The sequence below is a fragment of the Diabrotica undecimpunctata genome, chromosome 9, assembly GCF_040954645.1.
Source record: "Diabrotica undecimpunctata isolate CICGRU chromosome 9, icDiaUnde3, whole genome shotgun sequence".
NCBI classification, from domain to species: domain Eukaryota; kingdom Metazoa; phylum Arthropoda; class Insecta; order Coleoptera; family Chrysomelidae; genus Diabrotica; species Diabrotica undecimpunctata.
This window is the reverse complement of record NC_092811.1, coordinates 76,914,978-76,927,935: the sequence shown is the minus strand read 5'-3', so window position 1 is coordinate 76,927,935 and position 12,958 is coordinate 76,914,978. Positions and strand designations below refer to the sequence as shown.

General features: G+C 36.8%; 1 protein-coding gene across 1 annotated transcript; it reads right to left on the bottom strand.

The window, feature by feature from the left end:
• Positions 1–7,710: 7,710 nt before the first annotated feature.
• LOC140451170 (uncharacterized) lies at positions 7,711–11,583 on the bottom strand. Its single transcript, XM_072544905.1, has one exon. The coding sequence runs from the start codon at positions 11,581–11,583 to the stop codon at positions 7,711–7,713; it is 3,873 nt and encodes a 1,290-aa protein (XP_072401006.1).
• Between the last annotated feature and the right edge of the window lie 1,375 nt (positions 11,584–12,958).

Sequence of the window (12,958 nt, the reverse complement as noted above, 5' to 3'; positions counted from 1 at the left end):
CTAGATGACATAATCGTCTTGGGGGAGACATTTGAAGATCATCTGAAGAATTTAGAAAACGTTTTTAATCGACTTAAAGCTGCCCAATTGATGTTAAACCTCAAGAAGTAGACCCCTATTTCAAGGTAGTCATTATCTGGGCCGTATAGTCAGTAAATAAGGAGTGACCATGGATAAGGGAAAACTCGATTCCATTAAGGAATGGCCAGAACCAACTGTTAAACATCAAGTGAGAAGTTTTCTTGGACTACGTACTTACTACCGGAGGTTTATTAAGAAGTTTGCAGATATCGCTAAGCCATTAACGCGAGGAAGCAAGAGATTACCGCTGGGATACAGACTACCAAAATCCATTTGAGACCTTGAAAAAGCATTTAATCACAGCTCCAATTTTAGGGTACCCACTGCCAGAAGGAGAGTTCATCTTAGATACAGATGCAAGTAATGTGGGAATTGGAGGAGTGCTATCTCAGATTCAAGAAGGACAGGAACGAGTCCTTGTATATTTTAGTAAAGTTCTTTCAAAACCTTAGCGGATTTATCGCGTCACGAGAAGAGAACTTGTAGCAGTAGTGAAATCAGTAGAGGACTTCTATCAATACCTCTATGGAGAGAAGTTTTTAATCCGAACCGACCATGCCGCCCTTAAGTGGTTAATGCAGTTTAAGAATCCAGAGGGTCAGATAGCCAGATGGATCGAACGACTCCAAGAATACGATTTCAAGATTGATCATCGGGCCGGAGTTAGCCACAGAAACGCTGATTCTCTTTCCAGAAGGCCATGCCCATCAGTATGCAACAAAACGAAATCCAAGGAAGCAGCAGTGCTAAGAACAACGATTGTCAACGACAACTGGACGCCTACTAAGATAAGGGAAGAACAAGAGAGATATCCAGTTGTACAGAAAATTCGAAAATTGAAAACCGTCGACCACCTTAACAAGAAATATCAAGCCTGTAACGATATATTTTGCCTACCCCACGGGGCATTAATACAAGGGGTAGAAAATTGAGGGAAGAGAAACTGTGGGATGGAGAAGGGTAAGCAAAATAATCGAAACATATGCGAACGGCACTCAGGTTTTGGTAGGAGAGCTGGGGTCGTGGATAAGTAAAAGACAAGGGGGTTTGGATTGGGGCAACTACAGAAAAATGAAATAAAGGGTCATAAATCTCTTGGGATAAACAGTATGAGAATAAACCGGAAACACCTCAAGAAATTTAATATAGGGCGCCACTTGAGGTGCCTAATTATACCTATTACAACCAGCTAGTTGTAACGAGATATTATTGTTAAACATAAAAAACATATCTTTTCCAAATGGAAACTCAAAAAAAAGGGTTAGTTAAAAAAAGAATAAACAAAATGTTAAGAAACAAAATTTAACATTTATTTTTGTGTCACCACAAACAGTTACAAAACATCGAGAACACAAAATGCTCAAAAAAGACAATACGAAAATATAATAACAATAGCTGCAAAATACAAAAATACAAAAAAAAACTTACATGTGTCATCTGTTTACAATTTACAGGAGTTGGAGATACTACAAAAACTTACAAAATTTACATGTAAGATAACCTTTCTTTTAAGGAAAACAAAACAAATCAATATCAAAAATTAAGCTAGCTGTCATATATTAACATTAAATTTAAAACAAAACTGAACAAATAAAATGATAGCTAAAAGTCAAACCATAAAATTTACTACTTTAAATATTACAATTTTTTATCCTGTATGAAAGCAAATTATTATTCAAAAAAATGTCTGTCTTTACTTTAAAATTTGAAACAAAATTTACCTTAATTCACCAAATCACACTTTGAATGTTCTGGAACCATAACTGCAATTAACTGAGGGTAGACCTGGGCTCCACTCTCTGCGTAACGAACACACGAACAAAACCATCTCCAAACTGCCAAAAAGCCTTGGATGACAAACAGGGAGAAACAAAACGAGGATGGAAACGACGATTTTTCCAATCCTCACTCAAAACATTAATTGAAGCATTAACTGCCACAAAACTACTTTTCACTGCTACATATTTCCATAAAAAGGGACCAAAAACAGAAAACCACAAATTCGATGGATGAATTTGGACAAAACGCTGGAAATCACCGCTCTTCACCGCGGCTCCAAAGAAAGTGACTAAATTATCTTAAAAAATTGATGGCATAAACTAGAATAAGCAAAACGCTAAAATAAACAAAACACAACGAAAATTAAGACGTAGATTAATTTGAAAACGCAATATCGGGCGGTTTGAACAAAGAAATATCGAAGAATTTGCGCCTGTGACATAAATAAACAATAAAATAATTTATTATCGACGGCGGCGACCTAAAACGAACCAAAAAGATTATTTGGGTTTTAAATTGAAGGATACGAACTAAGAAACATTGAAAAAATTTTTCGTTATTATAATGCATATATAAGGGGATTTCAATTAACACATATACAAGGGGACTTCAAAATAAAATGCTACAAGCCTATGCTCAGTAGTTAAGACGTATTGGGCCCAGTGGGACTCATTTCATGGAAGATAGCTTGCTCAAACGAGTACTGGAAAATGATGATGGTTCAGAGAAGAGAAGAAGTTGGTGATCCCAAAGAGCAGAATAGCCTAAGTATTTCGTCAGCTAGTCACATGACAGTCTATCAGGAGGGCATTTCGGTGTAAAGAAAACCCTTTAGCGACTTCGGGAACGGTTTTCTTGGATGAACAGTTTCGACGACGTAAAGGACTGGTGTAAGAAATGTACTATTTGTGCTACGAGTAACGGACCTTACCGAAAAAGGAGAGCTCCTATGAGACAATATAATGTTGGAATCCCGTTTAAAAGAATAGCTTTGGACATTGCTGGGCCATTTCCAGAGAGTGAATATGGAGGCAAGTACATGTTGGTAGTAATGGATTACTTCACTAAGTGGGTCGGGATTTACGCACTTCCAGACCAGAAGGCCGTTACCATTGCAGATAAGTTGATCAAAGAATATATCAGCCGATTTGGAATGCCTTTGGGGATCCATAGTGACCAAGGAAAGAACTTCAAAAGCGATCTATTTCAAGGAATATGTGATAGACTAGGCATAAAAATCGGATGGTATAGTAGAACGGATGAATAAGACAGTTGTCAAGTATTTGACAAAGATGGTGTCCGATCATTAGCGAGACTGGGACCAATATCTTCCGTTCTTGACAATGGCCTACAGATCTGCTGTTAAAGAATCAATAAGCCAGACACCAGCCAGAGTCCTATACGGACGCGAGATGCGACTACCTTGAGATCTGGAGTTTGGGTGTCGAGCTGGAGAAGATGTAGCAGGTGAAGATTACGTGATCGAATTACGAAGAAGAATGGACGATGTACACGAGTTGGTCCGTTCCCATCTTCAGATCGCTAGGGACCGAATGAAGAAACGGTACGATACGCAAGCCGAAAAGGGGTGGTTTAAGAAGAACGACAAAGTCTGGCTCTATAATCCCAAGAAGCGAAAAGGTCCTTCTTCCAAGTTGCAGCAATTTTGGGAAGGCCCATAGCTCATTATGGAGAAGATCAACGATGTCATTTATCAAATAAGCAAGATTCCGAGGGGAAAGTCGATGATACTACACCAAACCGGCTGGCGTCTTTCGAAGGCGACCACGACGTAAATGAAGAAGTGGAAGTAAACCAAGGTGTTACGACTGAAGCAAAGCAAGATCTACTCTCGCTTCCCGATGAATACTCACTGGCCCTTATCATCCCGGCCAGTATCAAAGAAGCACCAGGGTTGGCATCTGTCTTTCGAAGGAAGTTCGGTCGAGTTGCAGAACTTCAATGCCAAGTGCCAGCTTCCAGGAAAGCCTTGAAACTCCAAGATACATCACGTTACCGTTTCTACCTGGTAACAAAAGACACTACCCGTGACCAATCTACCTATCGAGATGTATGGGAACCCCTACTTCAATTGAGACAGCACGTACTAGAGTCCGACGTGCAAAAGTTAGCAATGCCAAAGTTAGAGCGCCGCTAATTAGATTGGAGAGTTATCCAAAGTATGGTGGAGAAGATCTTTAAAGACATCGAAGTCCAAGTGTTAGTCTGTTGCAATCTGCATAGTTGCTGGTACGGAGAGAATCAGTAATTATGCGGATTTTGTCATGTTTATACAACTGGAAGTTGTAAAAAAGGGTCCAGTTGCCGATACCAGCATACCGTTCCAGTTCCAGCCCCTACAAGGTTCCAAAAAAAGGAACCATCTTTTAAGAGGGGGGCAATGTTACGATAAATGTGACTCATACCCTAAGCTGTAAACATATTTTTCTAACAAGTATTTTTAGAAGCCGTACCAGGTAATACCCAAGTAATACCCACGTACCAGGTAAGTCCCCTCTTATACCTGCGATTTGAACTTTCCAGATGAGGGTCGAATAATTCGTTGGCGTTCCGACCGAAGGTCAAAGAAGCCGGCAGAAACTTCTAGATAAACAAATCAGGTATAAAAACGGACGATTTGAGATTTAAAAAGACAGTCTGAAACAAGTGTCGATTAAAAAATGTTTCGCGCGGCTATTTAAATTGTAGCCGGTGTGAATGTCTTAAATAAATTATATAAGTGTAAATTAATTAATATTTAACTGTTTCTATGTAGATTAAATAAATAAATGTATGTAAATAAACTTGTAAAGTGTTGTAAAGTATAAAACATTTTATAATAAATAAAGTTAATAAATAAGATTTATAAAAACAGTTTAATATTACATAACGCTACTTGTGACGCCTACATTTTGTAGCGCTAGTTCCACGTCGCTCATAACAGCATTTCACTATTGAGAAAAAGGTAGAATACAACGCCAGTATAGAAGTTTCGCTTTAATGGCCTCAAAAAATATCTATATAAAATTCTGGAAAAAGCTTATTCGTATATTCATTTTGGTTTTTTATGTTCTATGAACCATTTTTCAAAAGATAGTGTAAGTGATTTGCTGTTAAAATTTTAAAGTCAAAACAGGTGTAATTTTGCTCTACAAACTAAACAATCGCGGTGCAAAGTTAGAAAATGCAGCGCACAAGGCTGCATATTATCCCTAAGGTTATTTAAACTATGTTGTAAATACATAATGAGACTTGTTCTAGACGAATGAAAAGGAGGCATCTTAGTAGGTGGAGTCAAGGTGTCCAATCTTCGCTTTACCGATCACACAGTGTTTATTCCAAAAGTGAAGAAGCGCTAACATTGATACTCAACGAACTAAAAGGAGTTTGCGACGATTATGGACTACGACTTAACAAAAACAAGACAAACGTAATCATTGTCGATAGATATTTTTTTTTTATTTAACATCCAATGTTTATTGCAATCTGTCTCATTATAAACAATAAGCAATATGTATAATTTTTGTACAATAACATAGTGGGAAGCTGCCCAGTGGCGAGCACCCAGGTAAAATATAATATAAATATAATCTATGATAATCAATTAGTTTAAACTTTCACTTAACAGAGTTTAATACAGGTAAACATCACTGACACACTTATGAGAGTTACAAGGCTAAAAACACAAATTAAGGAAATATTTAGAAAACACCAGAATAGAAACTTGTTATTTCACCGCACCATGACACTATGCTCTATTTTTCCTGATTTACTAGAGGTCCAAAGGGTCTAGTCGTTTTAATCTTCTTACGTGTGAAATGTTGAGCAGATCCGTGGCCAGCGGATTTGGATGGCAGGATAGTCTGTTCTTGTATATAAAGTTTACAGCAGATATGGCTTCGCTAACTGTTGGTAGCTGTAAATCGTGGTGTAATCTGTGGTTCGTGATATACCAAAGAGTAAAGGGGCTAGGGGGGTTCGAGCGCAAAACAGGTCATTTTCCCATGTAAATCTCCATAAGAAAATCCAAGGTCCATTCTGCTCATTTTTGACGCTTTTCGAAGTGGAGGCGCGACCGCTCGTCGGATCGCGACGTATGAGGTGTCAAACGAACGGGAAGGGGACGGGGAACATGTAGAGGGAAAAAACAAAGATGGCGGCATAGTCAAAACGGCACTATAACGTATCTCCGGATCTATTGGTCCGATTGCAACGTATGAAGTCTCAAACGAACGGGAAGAAAACGGGTAACACGTAGAGGGAAAAAACAAAGATGGCGGCATAGTCAAAACGGCACTATAGCGTATCTCCGGATCTATTGGTCCGATTACAACGTATCAGGCGTCAAATGAAAGAGGAGGGGGTAATGAATACATGAAGATGAAAAACAAGCAACAAAATCAAGGCCAAAACGGCACTATAACGTTTCTCAGGGTCTATTGGTCCGATTGCAACGAATGAAGCGTTAAACGAAAGGTGAGAGAATAATGTATACATCAAGATGAAAACATGAAACAAAATCAATGCCAAAACGACACTATAACGTATCTTCGGGTCTATTGGTCCGATTGCATCGTATAAGGCGTCAAATGAAAGAGGAGGGGGTAACGAATACATTGAGATGAAAAACAAGCAACAAAATCAATGCCAAAATTGCACTATAACGTACCTTATGGTCTATTAACCCGATTACTACGTATGAGGTATTAAATGAAGATAACATACAGCAGCGGCTTTCGCTGGAAATAAAACGAATGGGAACGTTTACCATTCTTACACTATGACCAAACCAACATTCATCCACTCTATAATCTTCACAGTAACGCATGAAAAGTAACGAGCTGCATACTATATTTTTTACATACTACATAAAAAATGTTAGCAAGGACAGTCAAGCAATAAGTAATGCTTAAATGTAATAAGTAATGGGTAAATGTAATAAGTAATAAACTGCTGTTAGTATCTAAGCAATGGAATGATAGTAAGTTAACGAATATAGAGCCATGTATAAAAATGATTAAAAGCATGCCATGAAAGGAACGTAGTCAATTCGGTTCAAACAAACATTTGTTGAAAAACAAAAATTTATTCTTAACGGCAGTCACCAACGTGAAGGTATGACTACACGACCGCCGGGAGAGGTTATGTTAGTATGGGACAAACAGTTAGTATGAATGAAGTCATTTACATAATATGATAATTTATTTAATAATTATACTTAACTTATTAAGATCAGCACATAATTTATCATGGTTTAGAAGACATCTTTTATTGATGGACATCTTTTATGTTAAGACATCGACACTTTGGTGTAAATTCATTAGTTACTATGTTGTATAGCGTTCAAATGAATTATTGGGGGCTAATAACTCTAGGTTATCTTTAAAAATAGGAAATTCTCCGACTCCTGTTTTGGACAGGCTATCGAAGAATTGACTTAAATCTAAATCGAGGAAGACCAATAAGTTATCGATTGTCTTAGGAGGCTGCACGAACACATAGCTCTGGAGTTAACCAGAACGGTTCATTAATTTGCCAGTGGTCCATGATATCTTTTTAGTGGTCATATCTAAACATCTTTTTTAAATGCGCTAATCTTAAGTATCGTGATTTAGAAATAATATTTAGAAAATTAAGATCTATTACAATTATCATATAATATAAAAAACAAAAAGCGAAATGAAATGGTGAAATAATGAATAATAAATTCTGAATCAGATATATCTTAAGTTGTAATAAATAAACCACGTTATAAAAACGACAATATACAATTTGCATCCATCTTAAAGTCAATCATCAAGGATAAATGTTAAAATATGACTATTGATATATTAGATATATTACTTTGCGTTAATCAACATCCATCTTAGAATCAATTAAATAATGCCCCCACGGAAGTGTATCATATGACTCCGGAAGGTGATGTCTTTTATCATCATTGGGGCTTAGCGCAATCTTGCTTTGTGTTATGGTATAAACATGGTGCTTATCTGAGCGTATTAGATTCTGTGAAGCATACACCTTTTTTAAGTTATCCAAACACTCTACATAGTCCTCAAACGTAATTTTCGTGTTCACCACAGATTTCTTTACCCCCTTCGCCTTCTTTGTCACACCATAAATTTTAATAATTGCATCAATCTCATCATCCTCATATTCTTCCTCTTTCAACTTCCTCCTCTTTTCTTCGATCTTATCTTCTGTGATAACCACTTTTGTTGTATACAATTTAGATCGGAGCCCTATGTAGTCAGTCATTATTTGGCCTTCATTCTCATCTTTCATCATACCCAACACCTTCTTGTTAACCTGAGGGATACCATAAATATTGTCTTTACGATAGTCTGAGGTATCAAAATATTTATAGCAATCGTCTTTCATAGCATCATATGGGTCTTGTTCACGTATTTCCACGATTACACTATCGGTATCAGTATAGCAAGTTGTAAAGTTTTCACCGAACCTACTAGCTAAGTATCCATATTGAAAATCATAGATTGTCGTTTTAGCCAAGTCTAAAATACACATTCCGATATAGATTGGTTTATCTAACCATATTTCACTTCTACGCATCTCAACAGCTACCAAGTTTTCACTAAAAATCGTTGCATTCTTAAACAATGGGCTACTTATTCTAGCTTCAGCTCCGTAACGACCCTCCCACAAAGTAAGCAACTTTATATCAACGCGCTTGCGCACTGATTCCATAGTCTTCCCGAACACTGCATTATTCATAAGCTTAAAAAGATCCTTTTCAAACTCATTTTTCGCTGCCTTCCGGAGATTTGTATTAAGATCGATATATGGCTTTAACCATGGAGCCTGTTTGAATTTCAATACTCTATGTATCTTTTTCAGGATCAATCCATTTGCAAGCGCCTGTTTGAGTGCTCTATAATGTATTACATATCTTTCTTTATCTTGTAGGGTAGCCATTAATTTAGTCTGCTCTCGCGGACGTGTAGGTGGAAGCATAGTCTTAGAATTTAAAGACTCTGGACAAAACGGGATATCTTTATGACGATCATGAAGATGTTGAGGGTACGCCAGATCAACCTCGAGAATGTACCCTTCAGAAGCATCGTCGGCAATGGAAAGGACATCAATATTGGCATCGACCCACTCGAAACCCCCATATGGAAGATATTGAGACATGGCCCAACCATACTGATTATTAACATCAAAATACATAAGGAACGTTTTTGGTTTAGATGGGTCATAGTTGTTGATGTATGGATTGTTAGCTTTCACACGTCTTTTAGAGCAAACTTGACTAAGACCACCACGAATACCACGTTCAACAAACAAATGCATGTCAGGATCGGTTAAAAGCTCCAGTTCTTGACCTGTATATTTAAGCATTGCATCCCACGTAAAACCAGGTAAAGTATAATAGTGAGCAGGGTCAAGATTATAAGTTCGAAGAGAGCTGGATCGGAATCGCTCAAAGATATCTACAAGAAGAAGAATGTCGGTTTTCATATATAAATCGACATAATCCCCGAGAGTAGCACAATTGAATGACGACCAGACTTCTTGAGCGCGACGATAATGTCGACGATGACATGGTTTATCCTCAAGTTTATTGTAAAAAGACTCAATAGGAGGTAGAGACGTTTCAGCAAATTTATTAAATGAATCAATATAATCATATGGCATGATACCTTTTTTAGTTAGAAGATGGAAATTCTCCTCAGGAAGCGAAGTATATTGGGACTTGAGATTAGGAAACTCGGGGAGGTAAGAAGCTAATTTATCAAGAGAATAAGACATAAATCGAAAACTGTCGATAAAACGGAATTTAATTCGAGCATCATCAATATGTTTTGTAAAAGAAATGTATTTTTCCTTAGTAATAGGAAGAAGATCTACGGGACCTTTGATGTGTGTAGCAATATCATTAACAATGAAGTGGGCGTCATATCCGCTAAGGTTATGAAATATCACTGGGATAGTATGAGCATCTTTGTAATTAATGTTACACCCTTCATGAGCTGCACCTCTGTAATTATTTTCTGGAGTGAGGTGGTCATGGTCTCGTACTTTCTTATCTTCAGGAGAGAAGCGTTGCTCGCAGATATGGCAATGAGTGGCTGCATGGAAATCGCTCTCTTGCTGAGTTGTCATATTTATATCATATGGGCACATAAACACCGTAGAAACATCCTCAGCAAGCTGATTAAGTTTATCTGCGAACCATTTCATGCAATCCTTTCCTCGATATGAGTCATAAAACGACAAAGTGTCATCATACGAGCATTTAAAGAAATAACCAACTGCTACAGGAATATGCTCTTGAGGTTTTTTAGGATCTCCTGTACGTTTCAAAGCACTCTCGAGATCCGCATACACGGCGAAGGGGGCTTTAATCTTATTACGAAAATTCTTAAATTTCAACATTTTATTGCTTTCCTCGGGCATTTTAATGGCTGTTTCATTAATTCTTAGGCATTCTACTGTGTGAGCTTCTAGCTTTGTAGATGATGAAAACGGTTGTAGGCATCTATCACATATAAGATCTGATCGGCCGCTGCAGCATGCCTTATGAATATTTAACTTTTCTTGTGTTCGAAAGTAATGGAGGCAGGCATCGCAGAAATATTTGGCTACTTTACGTTTACTAAGCTGCTTGGAGAGGAGGCGGGACAAACTTTTTATCCAAACGTAATGGTATCTAATAGGACCTTCGGTATCATCATATTTATCTTGAATTAAAAGCAAATTCACATGTTTATCCTTCTTGTTTTTAGTTAGAAATGTAGGGAGGGTCGTAAAATCTCCTTTGTCTTTTTTCAAAACGTATACATTAATTGAAATGTCATTCTGTTTTTCAAAATTAGGAATCTGCCTCATCGTCATTGGCCACTGTATTCCCTTCAACTTCAACACTTGCGAGTAGTGCGGATATTTAGACACTCTTTGAGGATCTTTATCGACAGGATTCAACGCTGATATGACAGACCACGCAAAGCATGCCTCATCATCATTTTTGACGTTAACGCATGCTTCCTTTCTCTTTATTTGAGGAGGAAGTTCAATATAAGAGGAACCAAGTTGTGGTGTGTATTTGTTAATGTTTACCCCCAGGTTAACAACAGCCTTTAGTGCCCAGCCACTATCTCTCTCTTGGAATTCCTCTAGCTTTTTGCTGAGGGGTTCAGACACATGGTTTTCAAACCATTCGTCAAGATTTGTGTCTTTGTATATTGGAGAGTTTGATGTGGTAAAATATTTAGTGTCTTTTAGGATTTTCTCTCCGCTAGCTATCTCGAATTCTCCCCCAAAAGCAGTATTAACTTTAACTACCTCATCCTTCTTTAGCGCGTTTTGAATCCTACGTTTGAATAGCGCCTTGCAATCTACTAGGAAACTGCTGGGGTCTTTGTGTTTGAGGTTTGAGATGACTCCAGTTCGAATTCTTGAGTTGAACGCTGATAAGGAATCATCCCATTGTACTCTATGCTTAGCAGTCTCCTTCATAGGTGTAAGTCCAGCCCCCTTCTTTTGTTCGGCCTTCAGATGGTTTCTCAACGTTTTCACATGCCTCATCTGAGCTTCTAAATGCTGCTTTTCACCCATCGTCTTGGCATATCTCATCGAATCTCGTATCTTTTTACTCGCTTTCCTACACTCAGTCAGCCCTTTCTTAACATTATCTTCCTGATAATCATTTCTAATCAACCCCAAGATGGATGCAATTAGCTGAATAAGTTTAGCAATCATGTTTAAACAAAACAAGCAAATATTCAAAAATAGATTAAGAAATAAAAAATTTTCAAAAACGTTATATCAAAAAGTCAAAATATTCAAAGAAATCAAAATTTTCAAAATTTATCACTCACCAGAGCACAGATTTAAACTCACCAAAGCACACGTCTGTACGCTAGGAATATCTGAAACAGAATGAAGAAAATACCATAATGCAGGGTATAAGGTAAACTTAAGTCGGACGGAAAACTGAATGGTATTATAAAAGGCTCCTCAAATGCACAATGCCAATACAAGTACAATAAATACCTACACAATAAGCATAATATACAGGCTTTCCATTTTAAGTTTGTTTAAAAGAGAAAGGCATAGCATAACATATTAATCAGGTAGTTGTCAACAATTGCCATAGATATCGTCACCAAAGAAAATTTTGATATGAATATCTGAAAATCATGATTACCTCACGTGTTCAGCACTAAGAATCTCGATAACTTTGAATAATACCATCAAGTTCCCACTCCTCCAACAGTCAAAAATCTTGACTACCCCACCACTTTTAGCACAAACATACTTGATAACTGCTATAATACCAGCAAGTTCTCACGTTTTATCAGTAAATCATGGCCCGATTCTAAAGAAAATGTCAGTATCAGTATGCTAGAAGACTAGTACAGTGTGAAATTTATGTTAAAACACAAAAGACGCTCAATACTGAGTGTTTACAGAGGATAATATAGAAAAAAAAAATAACAAAAACAGAGCTCGTCGGAAATAAGCAGAATCACAATAAAAAAGTATTCATAACTAAAATAGTTATGATTCTTAGAAACGTATAAAGTATAAATGTCACCTAAATTACTGGCTAATAGTATAAAATATAAAATTAGATTTAACACACTTATTCTTACGTGATAAGCCCTAATACTATCTCTAAACTATAAAAATTTAAACAAAAGACGCAAGAATAGTAGAAAAATATTTCTATTCGCAACTAAACACATATTTTTAAAGGAAATCTGAACACACAACTACTAAAACAGCAATAATTGTAACTAAAAAAGATCTAATTAAAAAATAAAAAAAGGCCAGAGTCTAAAGAATTTTAAAATGACAGTATCAGTATGCTAGTAGACCAGTACAGAGGATAATATAGAAAAAAAAAAATTACAAATACAGAGCTCGTCGGAAATAACCAGAATCATAATAAAAAAAAAAGTATTTAAAACTAAAATAGTTATGATTGTAAGAAACATATAAAGTATAAATGTCGCCTAAATTACTGGATAACCGGGATAAGCCCTATTACTATCTCTAAGCTATATAAATTTAAACAAAAGAAGCAAGAATAGTAGAGAAATATTTCTATTCTCAACTAAACGCATGCTTT